Source organism: Phacochoerus africanus, chromosome 7 (genome assembly GCF_016906955.1).
Source record: "Phacochoerus africanus isolate WHEZ1 chromosome 7, ROS_Pafr_v1, whole genome shotgun sequence".
Taxonomy (NCBI): Eukaryota; Metazoa; Chordata; class Mammalia; order Artiodactyla; family Suidae; genus Phacochoerus; species Phacochoerus africanus.
In genome coordinates, this window is record NC_062550.1 from 83,199,196 (window position 1) to 83,217,002 (window position 17,807).

At 41.4% G+C, this 17,807-nt stretch overlaps 1 protein-coding gene across 4 annotated transcripts in view; it reads left to right on the forward strand.

The window, feature by feature from the left end:
* Positions 1-17,428, forward strand: part of APPL2 (adaptor protein, phosphotyrosine interacting with PH domain and leucine zipper 2) — a 56,270-nt gene extending 38,842 nt beyond the window's left edge. For 2 of the 4 annotated variants that reach the window (XM_047788111.1, XM_047788114.1), the window contains 10 exons: positions 1,271-1,313; positions 1,411-1,467; positions 1,568-1,656; positions 7,399-7,557; positions 7,717-7,769; positions 9,321-9,495; positions 14,054-14,090; positions 14,293-14,433; positions 15,224-15,271; positions 16,319-17,428. In XM_047788111.1, the coding sequence (XP_047644067.1) occupies positions 1,271-1,313; positions 1,411-1,467; positions 1,568-1,656; positions 7,399-7,557; positions 7,717-7,769; positions 9,321-9,495; positions 14,054-14,090; positions 14,293-14,433; positions 15,224-15,271; positions 16,319-16,453 (937 nt within the window). In that variant the 3' untranslated portion in view covers positions 16,454-17,428. The other 2 variants (XM_047788113.1, XM_047788112.1) reach the window with 2 other exon arrangements.
* The last annotated feature ends 379 nt before the right edge of the window (positions 17,429-17,807 follow it).

The window sequence follows — 17,807 nt, forward strand, 5'->3', positions numbered from 1 at the left end:
CTGTTTGTCAGCAGAGACTCAGAGGGTGTGGCTGCTTCTGGCTGTTCCTAGCTGAGCCTTTGTGTCTGCATCATCTGGGTGGGGCAGGGCTGTGGGAAGCAGAAGCAGGGATGAGGAGGAGCCCACTTCTCCAGCTGACACAGGAGCTGTGAACAGGGCATTCCACTGCGGCCGTGTCATTCCCCATCCCGGTGGGCTCGCCTCTCAGAGCAGTGGGTTCAGTCTGCTCCAAGGAGTTCAGAGCCCTGTGAGGTTCTCCAGGCTTCACCTGTCGGGGGGAGAAGGGTGGCCCTGTCCTCAGCCAGAGCTACTCTGCTTGCACTTGCTCTCTCTGGGCTTCGGAGATAGTGTGTTCGGGACAGGCGGCGGCATTGGTATGGTGTCGACACTCTCCTCTCCCAGACCAGCAGAGCATTTTTATTTATTTATTTTCCTTTCAGCCACCCCGTGGCATTTGGAGTTCCCAGGCCAGGGATCAGATCTAAGCCGTAGTTGGGACCTATGCTGCAATTGTGGCAATGCCAGATCCTTAACCTGTGGTGCTGAGCTGGGGATCAAACCTGCTTCCCAGTGCTCCCGAGATGCCACTGATCTCATTGCGCCACAGCAGGAACTCCATGACAGAGCATTTTTAGACATCATCTTCCTACCTGGGTGATGGGAGGTGACCTGGGAATAAAGACTCTGGATGCTAGTCATGGTCCCGCCAGTTACTTAACTCGTCTGGACCCCGATTCCCTCAGATGAGCAGTAGGGATAGGATCCATGTTTCCCACCTGCCATAGAACAGAGGAGCTATCGGGTGTGGAGTAGCTTTAAAGAGTGACACCTCCACAAGAGTCAGGTGGTATTATCTGTACCTTGCCTCTGTGTTCAGGTCCTTGGTTCTGGTTGAGGGGTGGGGTGGTTGCCCATTCCTTCTCTGGGTGTGGTTGGGGGAAAGGGAGGGCCACAGGCCTGGTTGCCTTGGACTGTCTCCCCAGAGCCAGCACGATGGCCCATCCTGTAGAACTGCAGCCCTTGGCAAGTAGGTCTGAGTCCAGGTTGCTCGTTTCAGCGATGGGAAGGCTGAGGCCCAGGGAAAGGAAGTGTGTCCGAGATCACATAGTCAGCAGCAGAACCAGACCCAGAACCCTATTTTCTGTCCTTCCCATCGTGGTGCCTTCCTAGCCCTTCGCTTTCAGGACTCTAGCCGCGTTCAGGTTTATGTAGAAGAATCCTCAGTCACTTGAGATCTGGGAAGCGCTTACTGAGATGTTCTCTGTTTCAGGGGAATAATTCTCCAGGCAGAAAGCAGAAAGGAAAATGAAGAGGTAAAGATTGTGTTTGTTTCACTTCCATTCTGGTATAGTGGGTAACTTTGAGACTCAGTGGGGTGTTTTTTTTTTTTTTTTTTCATGTTCTCTACAGTGGATATGTGCAATAAACAACATCTCCAGACAGATCTACCTGACTGACAACCCAGAGGTAATTCACAGATGCCTTACCTGCACCTCGGCCCTTTTTTCCACATGAAAGGTAAGCGTCCATCTCCTGGAACTGAGCCTGTCTTCCTGTGGATTTTTAGGCAGTCGCCATCAAGTTGAATCAGACGGCTCTCCAAGCAGTGACTCCCATTACAAGTTTTGCCAAAAAACAGGAAAGCCCGTGCCCCAGGTAACTAAAGGACAAAAGAAAACTAGCTTTTGTGGAGCCAAACTGTGAATGCAGAACTTCACGTGTTCTAGGACTTTGATCCTGCCAGACTACTCGGGGTGGCGTTGAGCTCTGTTCCGCAGAAGCAATGGCTCTGACCAGGAAGGGGTAGATACTTTGCTGATGTTCACACCACACACGCGGGCAGAGGCCAGGATTCAAAGCTGTGTGGTTTCAGCATCTGCGTCCTGCCCCCTGTAGACCACGCTGCTACAGACTAGATGTGCACCAAGTGTCCCCACATTTTGTATCAGCATCACCAAAGTTACAAAACCAAAACAAAAATTTTTTTTCATTTTTTAGAGTTTTATTGAAATATAGTTAATTTAAAATGTGATAGTTTCTGCTGTACCACAAAGTGATTCAGTTACACATACACACACATTCATTCCTTCTCAGATTCTTTCCCATATAGAGTACCATAGAATATTGGGTAGAGGAAGAAAATCACCTTTTGTGTGTTCATGCTACAGTGCAGGCCTCATCAGCACATACGCTGGTATTTTCATATGTACATTTATTTCACACATTTATTTTTCAAACTTTCACAGTTGGTCCTTTAATTACATACTATTCCATCATTTAATATTATTGGCTCTTTGAATATTTAGGTTGTCTCCCCTTCATTGGTTGCTGTTATTGTTTATAGTGAGCATTTCCACACATACAGCTATTCTCTGGTTTGGAATACTGCTTTAAGATTTATTCCAGGAATGCTACCTTTTATCTTTTTTTTTTTTTTTTTTTGCTACCTTTATCTTCATGAAAGTTTCCATTTGGCTAAGTAATAGAAGGCTGTATTGTTTGTTATGCTAATGAAAGCATGACCTCAAAGGGTAAGTTAGAATCATGATGGTGTGAGGCCGCCCTTCTCAGTGGCGTGGGAGAAAGAACTCCTTACATGTTTTGCAGGTATTGTCTAATGACTCTAGAAGGAAGTTATCAGAAGGCTCAGAGTGGTTCAGTCAGTGCTGTGCAGTGTGGAGCCAGTGTTCACACATCAGGCACTGGGACAGAGGAGGGAGAGCAGACAGTAAAGCTGAAAGTAGGTTGAGTTCCACTGTGAAAGAATTAGGTGCCCTGCTGAGGAATCACAAGGCAGGGGCGGGAGACTGCAGGCCTTGAGAGAAGGGGAGGCACCGTCTGGGGTACATCAGGTGGGCGGGAGGAGGGAAGGGCAGAGAGGGCCCCTGGGATGTCCCTCTTCTTGTAGTTGTGAAATCTGAGCAAAGGTGGTGAAAATGGGGAAGAGGCAACAAGTCTGAGAATGCTCCAGGCGGTAAATGAAGAGTTTAACAGTTTACGCAAGTGGCGTGCTTACTAAGTGCAGCTTTAAGGAAAGCACTTTATGAATGGAAATGGAAATAGGGTCCAGCCAGTGGGGCTAATCTTTGAGCCTTGTACTGGGTAAATGTGTCTGTCTTCTCTTGGTAAAGCCACACGAATGTTGGAAGGACGGGGTGGCGAACACTGCACTAGACTGGGAGTTAGGAGACATGGTTTTGATAAGAGCCCTGTGGTGAGTTGTCAGCTCTCTGGGTCTATGTCCTCAATTCTGTGCCATAGGATGAGAGACATCAGAACACCCCCAAGGCCTCTTATAGCTCGAAGATGCTATTGTTCTCGGGTGTCAGTGAAACGTTTGCTGCGTGTTAGTAATTAGGAGGTGTGATTGGTTGTCTAAAAAACAGTTTGCAGATCACATTCAGTAACTGATTTTCTTCTCTGTTCTAGAATAAATAAATCACATTCTTAGAAAGGACCCCATAGAAGGGACACAGAAGAATTCCTGTGGGGGGGCGGGAAATGACTCTAGCCAACCAGCTGAATCCACCCAAAGATTGGAAGGGTGACAGATGTAGCTGCCAGCCGGCCCGGAGCTCTGGAGAGAAGTGCTGTCTCTTAGGGTCACCTCATTAAGAATAAAGAAACAGCTTAATGACAGTGGGGGATGAAGCAGAGAAACTGCGCTCTTAGGAACAAACTGCCCTTTACTTCCAAGCAAATCTTATATAAGTAACTCATTCTACAGTTACTTATATCAGATATTCATTCATTTATCCAGCTATTTAGCAGATGTTTTTGAGTATCCAGTATATGTCCAGGCACTGAGCTGGGTCATAAAACTGACAGATTTGAGGGGAAGAGAGGCAAAGGCTAAACAAATAACTTAATTAAAATGGAAAAAAGCACTGTCGTGTGAAAGATGAGGGCACCATCATGGAGAATTAGGAGGAGACCTGTTTAGGGCTTGTATGTGGAGATAATACTTAAACTGAGAATTAACAGATGCAGAGTAGCCTCTCTTGCAAGAAGTGCATTCCTGATGGCAGCCGTAAGGCTGAATGGCAGGAAAGAGCTTGGTGTCTTTGAGGAACGGAAAGGAGACCAGTGTGTGTAGACGGTGATTGGCAAAGGGAGGCCACAGAGAAGACGAGGTTGGGAAGGGAGGTGGGCAGGGACAGATCATGAAGAAGTCAGGGTCAGGGGCTTGGGGAGCCATGCAAGGGTTCTAGGAGGGAGGGGGGTGTGAGAGAGAGAGAGAGGTGACCCACTTGACGTTTTCCAAGGGCAGCTCTGGCTGCTGTGGAGGGCACGGAACGCAGAGCTAGGCAAGTAGGCATCCAAGGAGGCGGGTGGAGCAGTAGTCCGGGAGAAGACAGTGTGTCTTAAACCGGGGTCATGGCAGAGGAGTTGAAAAGCAGATGGATTTGGGACCTTTTTTTGAAGACAAAAATCTCTGGGATGTGTGATACATGAGATGTGGAGTGGGGGGAAAGGAACAAGTCAAAAGGATGACCACAGTCTGGATGAACCCCTTGGCAGGTGGTGATATTTAAAGATGTGGAGAGGAGTTCCCGTCGTGGCACAGTGGTTAACAAATCCGACTAGGAACCATGAGGTTGCGGGTTCGGTCCCTGCCCTTGCTCAGTGGGTTAACGATCCGGCGTTGCCGTGAGCTGTGGTGTAGGTCGCAGACGCGGCTTGCGGCTTGGATCCCGCGTTGCTGTGGCTCTGGCGTAGGCGGGTGGCTACAGCTCCCTAGCCTGGGAACCTCCATATGCCGCGGGAGCAGCCCAAGAAATAGCTAAAAAGACAAAAAAAAAAAAAAGATGTGGAGAAGAGTTGGTAGTGGGCGGGTATCAGGAGTTCAGTTTGGGATTAAGTTTGAGAGGCTCGTGAAACATTCCAGTGAGTTGTCAGGTGGTCCGCTAATGATACAAGTATGGAGTGCAAAGAAAATGTGTGGGCTGAGTCTCTGCATTGCGAGCCCAGCAGCACTGAAGTGGCAGCAGCAGAGGTCAGTTAAGCAGAGTGTCAAGGGAGGAGAGGAGCCTGGGGCCGAAGCCTAAGGAGCTGCAAAAGACAGTAAGAAAGATCAAGAAAAATAGGCAGAAAACCTATGAAGCCGCAGATGTGAGCCCATCATTTTGGTTACCGAGGCATTGTGGGAAAGCACTGCATGGGCAGCGAGGAGATCTCAGCTGTTAATCTAGGTCACCCGCCAGATAACCGAGCGCCGTCAGGATTACTCAGCTTCTCTAGAGGCTTCGGTTTCCTTTTCCTTTAATGGAGGTTAAACTCAGTGTCTCTCCTTGCAGTGACCAGCTACTAGTTTGTCTGTTGTGTTTCTATCTGCTTTCCATTGATTATGCTCATTTGTCAAATAGTATTATAAAATAGTTTCATATAGTATACTTAGTTTTAACATACTTGAGAAATTTGAAATGCTGGGATACAAGATATCAAATAAATGGAAAGATACCAAGAGTCTTCTTATGGTTCAAACAATGTAAGAAACCAACATACTTTGACATTCTTCGCCCCTCAAAGGCATTCACACAGTAGCTGGGGAGAAACGATTATAAACCTATGAAAGGGTGAATTTACAACATCCTGACACTGGAAAAGACGGTGGCACACGATGACTCACTGTTCAGACGGTGTTCTGCCTTTAAGTGCCACGACCTCAAAATGGCATGAGTGAGCACGGCAATAAACTCAGGAGCCACACAGAGGTCCAGGACTGTCCTCGTGGCTTACTAAGGACCACGGGACTGCAGAGGAAGGAGAGGGTCAGGCTGGCTCAGAAGGCCCAGTGGATGGATGGAGATTGAGCTTCTGTTTGACGTGTGGGAGAGAAAGAGTGAGCTGCAGAACTGCGGTGGAGGCAGAGACAAGCACATAGTGTGTGTGCTGTGGCACTGGGGAGGGCACGTCAGCAGAGGGCAGGGAGGCGCTCGGAAGAAGTGAGAGCCAGGCAGTTGAATGCTAGCCCAAGGTGTATTATTCATTCAGCTGACATTTTCAAATGCCTGTTATGTTCCCGGTAATAAATATGATTCGATTACAGCCCCCATCCTCAAAAACCTATCTCAAAGGGAGAAAGAACAACAGGGAAATTAATAGGTAATATAGTAAGTATTCTAACACAATGCAGGTATTGGGCCGCAGAACTAGCTACAGGTAATGGGGTATCTTAATCATGGACATAAATGATAATTTTACAAAGATTTGTTTGTAAAGTGGATTAAATCTTCTCTCTCATCTGTTTGTAAAAGTCACATCAGCATTCACCATGTATTCATTTGATTGTAAAGGCTTAAGATTAAAAGGGACTTTATACAAAAAAGTTTCGGGACTGGGAGAAAATATTTGCACAAGATGCTATCTCATGGTATTAATTTCCAAAATATACAGATAGCTCATGCAGCTCAATATAAAACAATCAAAAAAAGTGGGCAGAAGACCTAAATAGACATTTTCCCAAAGAAGACATATAGATGGTCAACAGGCACATGAAAAGATGCTCAGTATTGCTAATTATTAGAGAAATGCAAACAAAAACTACAGTGAGACATGACCTTTACACCAGTCAGAATGGCCATCATTAAAAAGTCTGCAGATAATAATTATAATGTTGGAAAGGATGTGGAGAAAAAGGAACCCTATTACACTGTTGGCTGGAATGTAAACTGGTGCAGCCACTATGGAGAATAGCATGGAGAGTCCTTAAAAAACTGAATGTAGAATTACTCCTATCATCCCACTCCTGGGCATGTATCTGGAGAAAACCATAATTTGAAAAGATAAATGCACCCTAATATTCACAGCATTATTTATAGTAGCCAAGACATGGAAGCAACCTTAATGTCCATTGACAGATGAATGGATAAAGCGGTGTGTGTACACACACACACACCAGAATACTACTCATCCATAAAAAGGAATAAAATAATGCCATTTGAAGCAACTTGGATGAGCCTAGAGATTATAATATTAGGTAAGTTAGACGAAGACAAATGTGATACCATTTACATGTTGCCTAAAAAAATGATACAAATGAGCTTATTTACAAATCAGAAGTAGACTCATAGACATAGAAGACAGACTTTGGTTACCAAAGGAGATAGAGGGGTAGACAAATTAGGAGTTTGGGATTAACTAGTATATATAAAATAAATAACCGGGACCATATATATATATAATGACATATATATATATGTATAATGGTCTTGTACATATAATATATATTTTTGTATTATGTGAGATACATATATTTTCTCATTCAGTGTATATGTATATGTTGAATCACTTCATTCTGTACCTGAAACTAACAAAACATTGTAAATTAACCATTCTTCAATTATAAAAAATGTCTGTTTTAAAAAAGGGACTTTTTTCCCCTACTTTGTACTCCAGCCAGAACTTGAAAAATTCAGAGATGGAAAATGACAAGATTGTTCCCGAAGCATCAGTCATTATACCTGAAGCAGAACAACTGATTGCTCCAGGAACACCTATTCAATTTGACATTGTACTTCCTGCTACAGAATTCCTTGATCAGAACAGAGGGAGCAGGTATGGGCTAAAGGGGGTTACCTCTGGGAGAAGTGAAAATAAATTTAACATCTCTTGTGTCCCCACCTCCAAATACTATTGCCTTCTGACTTAGAGTTCAAGTGTTGTGTCCTTTTAGCTGAAACTGTCAAGATCATTTGATTCTGGCTATTCCTCTAGGCGTATCAACCCTTTTGGTGAAACTGAGGATGAGACGTTTCCAGAAGCAGAAGGTAAGTGGCTAGTTTTGTGTGCTTTTTCTTTCCCCAGCACAAAATGACCCGAGCTATGAATTGAAATTATGACCCACAGGTGTGTGTTCTCTGTGAAAACTCATTAGAGCACATGTAATTAGGGCAGGTCTGGATAAAAACTCAGGGGAGGCTGACAGATTTCCTCTGACTGTCCTACCATTAGCCACATCCATACCCTTTTTGTAGGCTCCTATGTAGAAATTGTTACCAAATCTAAATGCTGTCATCTTATTGCCAAACACATTCCAAGAGGATAAACGGGTTATATTAAAATACAGTCTGGATAAGTCATAAATATGCTGTTTCATTTTAGAAAACCAAAAGCACAAATAACTCATTGTTCAATTTGAAGGTACATGAAAGAAGTGTTTAATTTGTTCAAATGTAGATTTTTGTTGTTTGGTTTATATTCTTAGAAGATAACATAAGTACATACTCAGGAGAGCTGTCCATAACCTGCTACTCCATGGAGCAGAACCTGAGTTCCCAGCCAAGGCAATTTAGGAGCTGCAAGTGCTGGCCAGACCTCATTTTAACACAGCATCATGACTGAAGCCTGAGAATGTTACTGGAATGAAATGTTACCTATTTACACTTAAGAGTGGGACTTGAGAATTGGCATTCCTTACAGCTTCAGCCACAAAATCTGATGCTCCACTTGTGTCTGGCTGACTTTTCATGGTCCACACAGTTTGTCAACAGTCTATACAAAAAACTTTCTAACTTGTGAAAACTATCTTCATAGCAGAGTAACCACTTACATGTCAGTTATGTTTTCCTCTTTTAACTGTTCAGTTATTTTCAGGGGCAAGAATACTAATAGGGAGGGCAAGTGAAGGAAAAGTAGGCCTCTTAGTTTCGAATGGTGGATAAGGGACTTAGTGTTCTTACAGATTAAAAAAAAAAAAAAAGATCTTTTACACCTTCTTCACGATCTTCCAGTTGTGGTTGCTGTTACTCAGTTTGTCAGGTTATGTGCCATTATCAAGGAGCAAGTACTGTCAGTTCATTGGAATGGAATAATCTCATAAATAGCCTGAGATCTCCACTAGCTTAGGGAGCATCATCACTGCCCTTCAGTAATAAAGGATGTGCATGAATTGAATGAGACCCCACCTCAGGTCTTATTTCTTCAAATAAATTTTATGAAAGGACTTTATCCATGGGCCAAAGTAATGAAAGAATTTTTTCTTGTCTGGTGAAAAAGCTCTTATTTTCACAGAGAAAGGTAAGATGCATATACTGCCACATACATGTAGTTTTAGTACCAGGATGTTTGTCTGGTTTCATTTTATAGATGCACAAAAAAGAAGTGCTTTTCTAGTCTAATGAATAGTTCCAAACAGACAAAATTAGACAATAGGAGAGTCAGAGCTTTGGCAAATTGTGGTTTATAAAAGCAGAGTACTCCAGAAAGCAAGGCCCCCCTGAGGTCTTCAGCCTCTTCTCAGACCAGCCCATTTGCCTCTGGTACACAGGTTGGCAGGCAGGAAGTGAATGTGATCCTGAGCGGAAAATGCTCTCTTGCAGATTCTCTTTTGCAGCAGATGTTTGTAGTTCGGTTTTTGGGATCAATGGCAGTTAAAACAGACAACACTCCTGAAGTGATTTATGAAGCAATGAGACAAGTACTGGCTGCTCGGGCCATCCACAACATCTTCCGTACGACAGAATCCCACCTGATGGTCACCAGTCAGACTCTGAGGTACATTCAGTTCCATTTGCAGAGTTTCTTACAGCCTTGGCTGATTTCTTTTAAGGCGTGTTTACTCATCTAGAATGTTCATACTAGAGTACTTGTTTGCTTGGATTAAGTGAAGATGCTACCCTTGGTTTCTGCCCTGTTTTTTACATTTCACTTTTATAAGATACATTGAATAGAAGATGCTCCCTTAAAGACAAAAGCTGATATGTTTAGAAACTGGTTTCTTGAGTGGTGAGTGAATGCTGGCCTATCGTGCATAAAGACACCACCATCACTCAAGATTTACTCTCTGTATCTCAGAACTTGGAAATGAAAGTTTTTGGTTTCTTCTTTTCCTTCTCTGAGAGTGCTATTTATCAAAATTAACAATGAAAACAGAACATGAGCCTTCCTGAGGTAACTAGACCACCACAAGGAAAATCTTAATATTTGTTGGGGTGAAAATAAAGCCAAGCCATGTTAACGACATTATTTTCAGTTTCAAGTAATAAGATGTATATGAATGATGGCAAGTCACGCTGTGGTCAGCATGGGCTTTATTAAGAGTTGCACTGTCAGCGTTCCTGTCTTGGCTCAACGGAAATGAATCTATCTGACTAGCATCCATGAGGGCAAAGGTTTGATCCCTGGCCTTGCTCAGTGGGATCTGACGTTGCCGTGAGCTGTGGTGTAGGTCGCAGGCTCGGCTCGGATATGGCGCTGCGTGGCTGTGCTGTTGGCCGGCAGCTGTAGCTCCAATTTGACCCCTAGTCTAGGAACCTTCATATGCTTGGGGTACGGCCCTAAAAAGACCAAAAAAAAAAAAAAAAAGTTGCACCTGTCTAATACTGTAGCTACATACAGCACTTGAAACCTAATTTGTCTTAATTGAGAAGTATTTTAAGTGTAAAACACATCCCAAATTTCTAAGATCTCTTACTGTCCCCCCCCAAAAATGCAAAATAACAGTTTTTACATCAGTAACGTAACTGACTGGTAATATTTTAAATCTTTAAAAATATACTTATTTACGTTTTAAAATGTGGCTTCTGGAAATTTTCAAATTACATATGAGGCTTGCATTAAGTTTCTGTGGGACAGCAGCGCTGCTTTACAGCTTTATTTCTGACTTTGGCATTTATTGTATGAACTTGGACAAGTTATTTAACTTCTCTGCCTCGGTTTCTTCAGCTGTAACATGAAAACAACCATATCTACACCCTAGATATGGTTGTTTTCTCATGAGGAATACACAAATTAATACATATATTTACAACTGTGACTGGCACAAAGAAAATGCTTATTTAGTAAGTGGTAATTCAAGAAAGTTAATTAGTGCTTTGGCCAAAATCAGAATATAGTTTCGATAATTTCTTCCATTTATAAAAATGAGTCCTTTTCATTTGTTGTAAACTCTCTACTTGAATGAGGTTCTTACATTTATTTAAAGCTTTTTTCCAAGTATGTCCTAGACCTTCACTGGCACTGGCTCATTGTTCATTAATTGCACCCAAAAAGATGAGAGTAAATGTGTGTAAAAGCACCGTGAAAAACCATAGTGTATCAAAGAACCCTGTCTAAAAAGGTGCAAAGACAGGCCTGCCTGCTTGCATCTCTTACAAGCATCCTATCTTAATCTATTTCTTGCCTATCACTTGGTCTCTCACTAAATTCCTTCTGTGTGGAGGCATAAAGAACCTGAACCTCAGTGAGTCCAGAGACTGATCTGGTTGATCAAGATGGTGGAGGAGTAAGACGTTGTGCTCACCTTTCCCCACAAACACATCAAAAAAACACATCTACGTGTAGAATAATTTGCACAGAACATCTACTGAATGAAAACAAGAAACAGGTGTTAGCAAGGATGTGGAGAAATTGGAACCCATTGCTGGTGGGCATGTAAGACGGTTCAGCTCCCTGGGGAATGATTTGACGGCTCCTCTGTAACTTCACCAGAATTCCAGGAGTTCCCCATTGTGGCACAGTGGGTTAAGAATCCAACTGGAGTGTCTCTGCAGAGGTGAGCTTTGATCCCTAGCATGGTGCAGTGGATTAAAGGATCTGGCATTCCTGCAGCTGTGGCTCAGATTCAGTCCCTGGCCCGGAAACTTCCATATGCCACAGGTGTGGCCATAAAATTAAAAAACAAAACAACATCAACCAAAACATAGAATTCCATTCCTGGGTTGATACCCAAATAAGAATGAAAAGTGTTCAAACAAAAACTTGTACACACAAACGTACATGTAACAGGACTATTCACAATAGCCAAAAGGTAGAAATAATCCAAGTGTCCATCAAAAGATGGGTAAACAAAGCACATGCACATCATCCAGCCTTGAAGAGTAATGATGTTCTGGTGCATATTTCAATGTGGATGAATCCTGAGATCATCATGCTAATTGAAAGACACAAAAAGCTACATTGTTTTTGGTGTTTTTAGGGTGGAACCTGTGGCATAAGGAGGTTCCCTGGCTAGGGGTGAATCAGAGCTATAGCTGCCAGCCTCCTCCAGAGCCACAGCAACACAGAATCCGAGCCATGTCTGTGACCCACACCACAGCTCACAGCATCGCTGGATCCTCAACCCACTGAGCAAGGCTAGGGATTGAACCTGAGTCCAGATGGAAACTAGTCAGAATTCGTTAACCACTGAGCCATGACGGGAACTCCTACATGATCATTTATATGAAATATGCAGAATAGGCAGATCTATAGGGACAAAGCAGATGAGTGAGAAGCTGCCAAAAGCTGAAAAGAAAGTAGAAAGTGAATGCTCTAACAGGGATGGAGTTTCCGTTTGAGGTGACGATGTCGTGGAACTAGATAGTGGTAATAGTTACAGCGCGGTGACTATACTGAGCATCAGTAATGGTGAATTTTATGTTGGGTGTTTTTTACCACTGTATACACGCATACATACTTTTATGGGAATTCATGTGTTTTAAGGCAATTTAGAAGTCACATAGAAAATCAAATCTTAAGCACATCTAGATTACCATGCTCAGACAGCAAACTTTTAAGTTACTTACAAAATATATGCATGTTTTAAATCTTTATAGGACAATTTCATAAAATACCTGCTGAGTAAACTTATCCCACTTTTTGAGGGAAATTGTATATGTTGTATATTTTAAAAATCACTACATAAATTCGTGCTCATTAATAGGGACATAAGCTAAATATTTATTTCATGCTCATTAATAGGGACATAAGCTAAATATTTATTTTGTAGCCTAAATATCCATACACATTTTCTCATTCTCTTACCTGTTTTACAAAGCAGTTGAGAGAAGTCAGGGTGAATTGCACAAGATCATAAAGTGATCAGTCAGGTTGGAATTCAGAGCCCTCTGATTATAACTCCCATGCTTCAACAAGTATAACTGCACATATTTCAAGTTGTAACTATTTTGTGTGTGAGGGGGGAGGCCAACAGCTTTACTGAGATATAATTTACATACTGTATAATTTGCCTATTTAAAGTGTTGTTTTTGGAAATTCAGATTTGTGCAGCCGTTACTACTATTTTCGAATCTTTTCATCATCCCCTCTCAAAGCAAACCTATACCTGTTAGCAGCCACTCCCTCTTTCCCCTGCAACCTGCTCAGCCCTAACTACTAATCCTGCTGTCTACAGATTTGCCTATTTGGACATTTTATATACATAGAATTATAACCATCTTTTTAAACAGAGAATAGATTTTTTGCTTTTACTTACAGCAAATCAATAAATACAATACCATGTGTTAGAAAGTAGAAATTTTTATCTGTATATAATAGTAAATCCTCATGCAGTTAATTTTCCCAGAGAAACCAATCGGATTATATTAGATGTTAAAATGTTGTTAAAGAATTTATCTAGGGAGTTCCTGTTGTGGCTCAGTGGAAACAATCCCACTAGTATCCATGAGGATTCGAGTTGGATCCCTGCTCTCGCTTGGTGGGTAAAGGATCCATGTTGCCCTGAGTTGTGGGGTAGGTCAAAGATGCGGCTGGGATCCTGAGTTGCTGTGGCTGTGACATAGGCTGGTAGCTGCAGTTCCAATTTGACCACTCACCTGGGAACTTCCATGTGCTGTGGGTGCAGCCCTAAAAAGCAAAAAAATAAAAAAATAAAAACCCTAGAATACCATCTTAAAGTTACTCCTCCTCTACCCAAACTGATAGGGAGTAGTTTTGTTAAAATACTTCACTGTCTTACCTCTGTTCTACCCCATGTATTTAAAAAAAATGGTTAAACCTAGGTGTATCCATTTACCCAGTACTTCGGTAGATGTTGAAGCAGCTGTTCACAACATGATCCACTCATGTTATACAGAATTTTCTGGAGAAGGATAATGCTGTCTTTTTGGATAAGCACTTAAAATATTGTGAAATTACCTATTTGCTATAATCTTCCATTAAAGATACCCTGAGGTTTAATTACAGTTTCTACAAAGGCAGAAACCATGGCATACGCTCTCTTTGGATGGTCACATGGAGCTAACCTCAACTGGATTTTAGGTTTTCATCTTTGGAGGGTATTTGCATTTCATTCTGAACTATTTATGATACAATGAATCTCTTAAAATTTCAGGTTGATAGATCCTCAGACTCAAGTAACAAGGGCCAATGTAAGTACCTTCATGCATGCTAATTTTAGTGATTAATTCACCTTTGTAGTCACCTTAAACACAAAGTAGGCACTTAATAATTCTGTTTGGCAAATTAAATGTCACTAAAACACTTTTTTCATGACTTTCTCTGTGGAGAATGACTTGTCTTTTTCAATTCCAGCTTGTTGTGTGGTATTCAGTATATTCTTATTTTTTCTAGTTTGAACTTACCAGTGTCACTCAGTTTGCTGCTCATCAAGAAAATAAAAGACTGGTTGGCTTTGTGGTGCGCGTGCCTGAATCCACAGGCGGAGAGTCGCTGAGCACATATGTTTTTGAAAGCAACTCAGAAGGGGAAAAGGTCTTGTTATTTTCTTCACCTTCAATGTTCCATGATATCTCAGTCCAAAGACATTTAAAGAGTTATTTTGCATGACTCCCTTAGATACTCAGTTGACTGTTCCGTAGGTCTCCATTGAGAAGTTTAGATAATAATACCTTCTAGGAAGGTCTCATTGATTAAAAACTGACTAGAGTAAAATTTCCTTCTGGAAAATACATATCAACCAAAATAGAGTGAATGAAGAACTTTAAAGATGAAGTAGAATTGTTTAGCAGAGATATTAGGGAAGTGTTAAAAGCAGTTCTCCTCAAATTTTTTTTTTTTTTTTTTTAAAAGGAGATGTTACAATGGAGAAAATTTATTCTCAGTGAGCAAACCAAGGAAGCAGATGTCAGGAAAGTGTATCTAAACTATTCCTTTCTTTAATATGAAATACTTCATGGCTGCATTCACTACTTAGAAGTAATCAAAATGAACCAATCCTTGTTTCAGAAAGTATTTGTTTGCCACTGTGTATATGAATATGCAGCGGCTAAATATGGGTAAGAGGTAAAGGAGAAAAGTACCCTGTTAAGAATTTTAAATGATTTAATAACTTTTCACTTAACCTGCATATTGTTTGTACACACAAACTGGCAGTAGGAGACCGGGCCTCTAGTGTTCAGAGCCCTGGTGCTGAGTCTCCTTCAGTGCTCTGTCCCCATGTTGACGTGAGCAGACAGTGACTTCATCGTACTTTCATAATCACATTTTTTCTAAAATAATAATTTTCTGCCTTTGCCAAACACTGCTTTCTTGTCTTTTCCAGATATGTTATGCTATTAATTTGGGAAAAGAAATCATTGAGGTACAAAAGGTAAGGTGCATTTTAGTGCTGGTTTAATGACTACTCAAAAGATTTCTATGCACGTATTAAGATTTCTCTCAAAAAGAGAAATGACAGTCAACTAGGCAGAGTGGCCGAGTTTGGGATTTTCCTTAATCCACTGAGCAAGGGCAGGGCTTGAACCCACAACCTCATGGTTCCTAGTTGGATTCGTTAACCACTGAGCCACGATGGGAACTCCCGATCTTTTTAATATGCAGAGTGAATGAGGCTAGTGTGATCAAGGAACTGGATTTAAAAAAATTTTTTTAGGAGTTCCCTGGTGGCACAGTCGATTAAGAATCTGGCATTGTCTGCTATGGCACAGGTTCGATCCCTGGCTAGGGAACTTCTGAATGCCTCAGGCACAGCCAAAATAAAACAAAATTTTAATTTTAATTAATGTAAATGCAAATAGTGATGGAGTTAGTGGGATCATACTATCATCTATCAAGGAGGGGCAGGTGGATCAAGGAGTAAGACCAACATAAGGAAAAAATGGCAAGCACTGCAAGTTCACATTTTATGGTATAGATCAAAGTTGGCGAACTTCAGTAATGGGCCAGATAATAAACCTTTTTAGGCTTAACCATCTCTGTTGCATCTACTTAGCCCTGCTGTTGTAACACAAAAGCAGCTCTAGATAGTATGGAAATAAATTGGCATGGCTGTGTTCCATTGAAACTATAAAAAACAAGTGATGAGCCAAGTGGCCATAGTTTGCCACCTCTCAGTATCGAGTAAAAGGAACAAGAAAAGTTTAAAGACAACGGGGTTGTTAAGGAAGTTCCTCCCTGGACTCTCCAGGAAGATGATTCTGAATTGACTGTAAATGATGTTTTGGCTAGAGTTAAAACCTTAGCCTAGTTTCTGGAAGAGGATTTTTTTTTTGAGATGCAGGACCTACTTGAAGGCACCCATAGACAAAAATAAGAAGGAATGAAGCTAGGTTACAGAACATAGTGACAGCCAAGCCAAAGCGGTTTTAAGTGCATTTTAAGCGTTTCTTTTCTTCCTCTTAAACTCCCATAACTTCAGGATCCAGAAGCATTGGCTCAACTAATGCTGTCCATACCACTAACCAATGATGGAAAATATGTACTGTTAAACGATCAGCCAGATGACAGTGATGGAAGTTCAAGTGAAAATAGAGGCGCAGAATCTGAAGCATAACTTTCTTGCTGTGCCTTTGGGGGAAGAGCACCCAGGAAGGAGAACTGCCTCCTTAAGGGTTTTCAACTTCTCTAACGCAGGCACACCACCTGGTTTCAGAATGCTGACAATCACTTGTGGAATGTACTCTTGATGCCTTGATACTGAAACTTGGGAGGGAAACAGTAAGCAATGGTTGACAACATACCCATCTGCAAATGTTATTTTAGGTGCTTTGTGGTAAGTCTTTTTCTTAGATTGCACTGTTCAGCGCTCAGAATGAAAGCTATGAAAAAAAGGCATTGTTCACTTTATTTCAACATCATCTCTTTTCAGTTTTCCAGTATCCTTTTTTAAAAAATGGTAAAAGCCTAGATTTATAATTTGATAAACACTAAATATTTCCTATTAATATCTATTTTTGTATTTAGTGAGCTTTAAGTGCCTGTCATTCTGAAAATTGTGTATTTATAATCAAGCTTGTCTTGTAATTGGACCTAATAGCATTAACTTGTGTAGTTAAATGATGGGCCCTGTTCTTTGAGGCTCAAGCACTAGCAGAAATGCAGGTTTAGTTTTGGTAATTGTTCAAACATCAAGCAATAAAAACACAAAAGATGTTTAATTTTACATTGGAACCTTATGAACCAGCATTCAGAAGGTTATGGTCCTTTAGATACTGCTTTTAGGGGTGGATCACCATAGACAGGGTGCAGTTCTACCAATTCCTGTTTCTTCTGAGCCAGACCCTCCTTAAGGGGCCAATTCATTTTAAAACTCACTTGAAGCACAGCTGGCCATGGGGCTTGGAATAGAAGTTTCTATTTCTACCCTATGTCTCATTCCAGGTGTCCCAGCCCACTAGGAAATAAGTATAATGATCTTGAATTGGTACAGGGTGTTTTAATTATAACTAAGCTCAACAGAATATCATTGTCTTTGTAATAAATTAACCTAGCAATAAATGCTAGCAAATAAAAACTATCATTCTGCTTCTTTGGCTTTTTGTGGTTATTTTTTAGAATATCCCTGAAAGAAAACTGTCAAAGCTACACAATCAAATTTCAGTTTTCCCCAAACCAGGTCATAATGGAATCACAGCATAGGGGATGTATTTTGCAATATGAGTGGAATAATGTGATCTCAATGCCAAGTTATTAAAAGGTGCTGCTTTTATGTCAAAAAAAGAAAAAGAAAAAAAGGAGTTCCCTGGTGGCCTGGAGAGTAAGGATGTTCAATCCCTGGCCCAGGAACTTTGGCCTGCCACAAGTGTGGCCTACGGAAATTAAAAGGTGCTGCTTTTGAAGTGGTGGGTTAATAAAACATCTTTTTTAGGTTGAAAGGCTTAATTAACTGAGGAATCCACTGCTATACT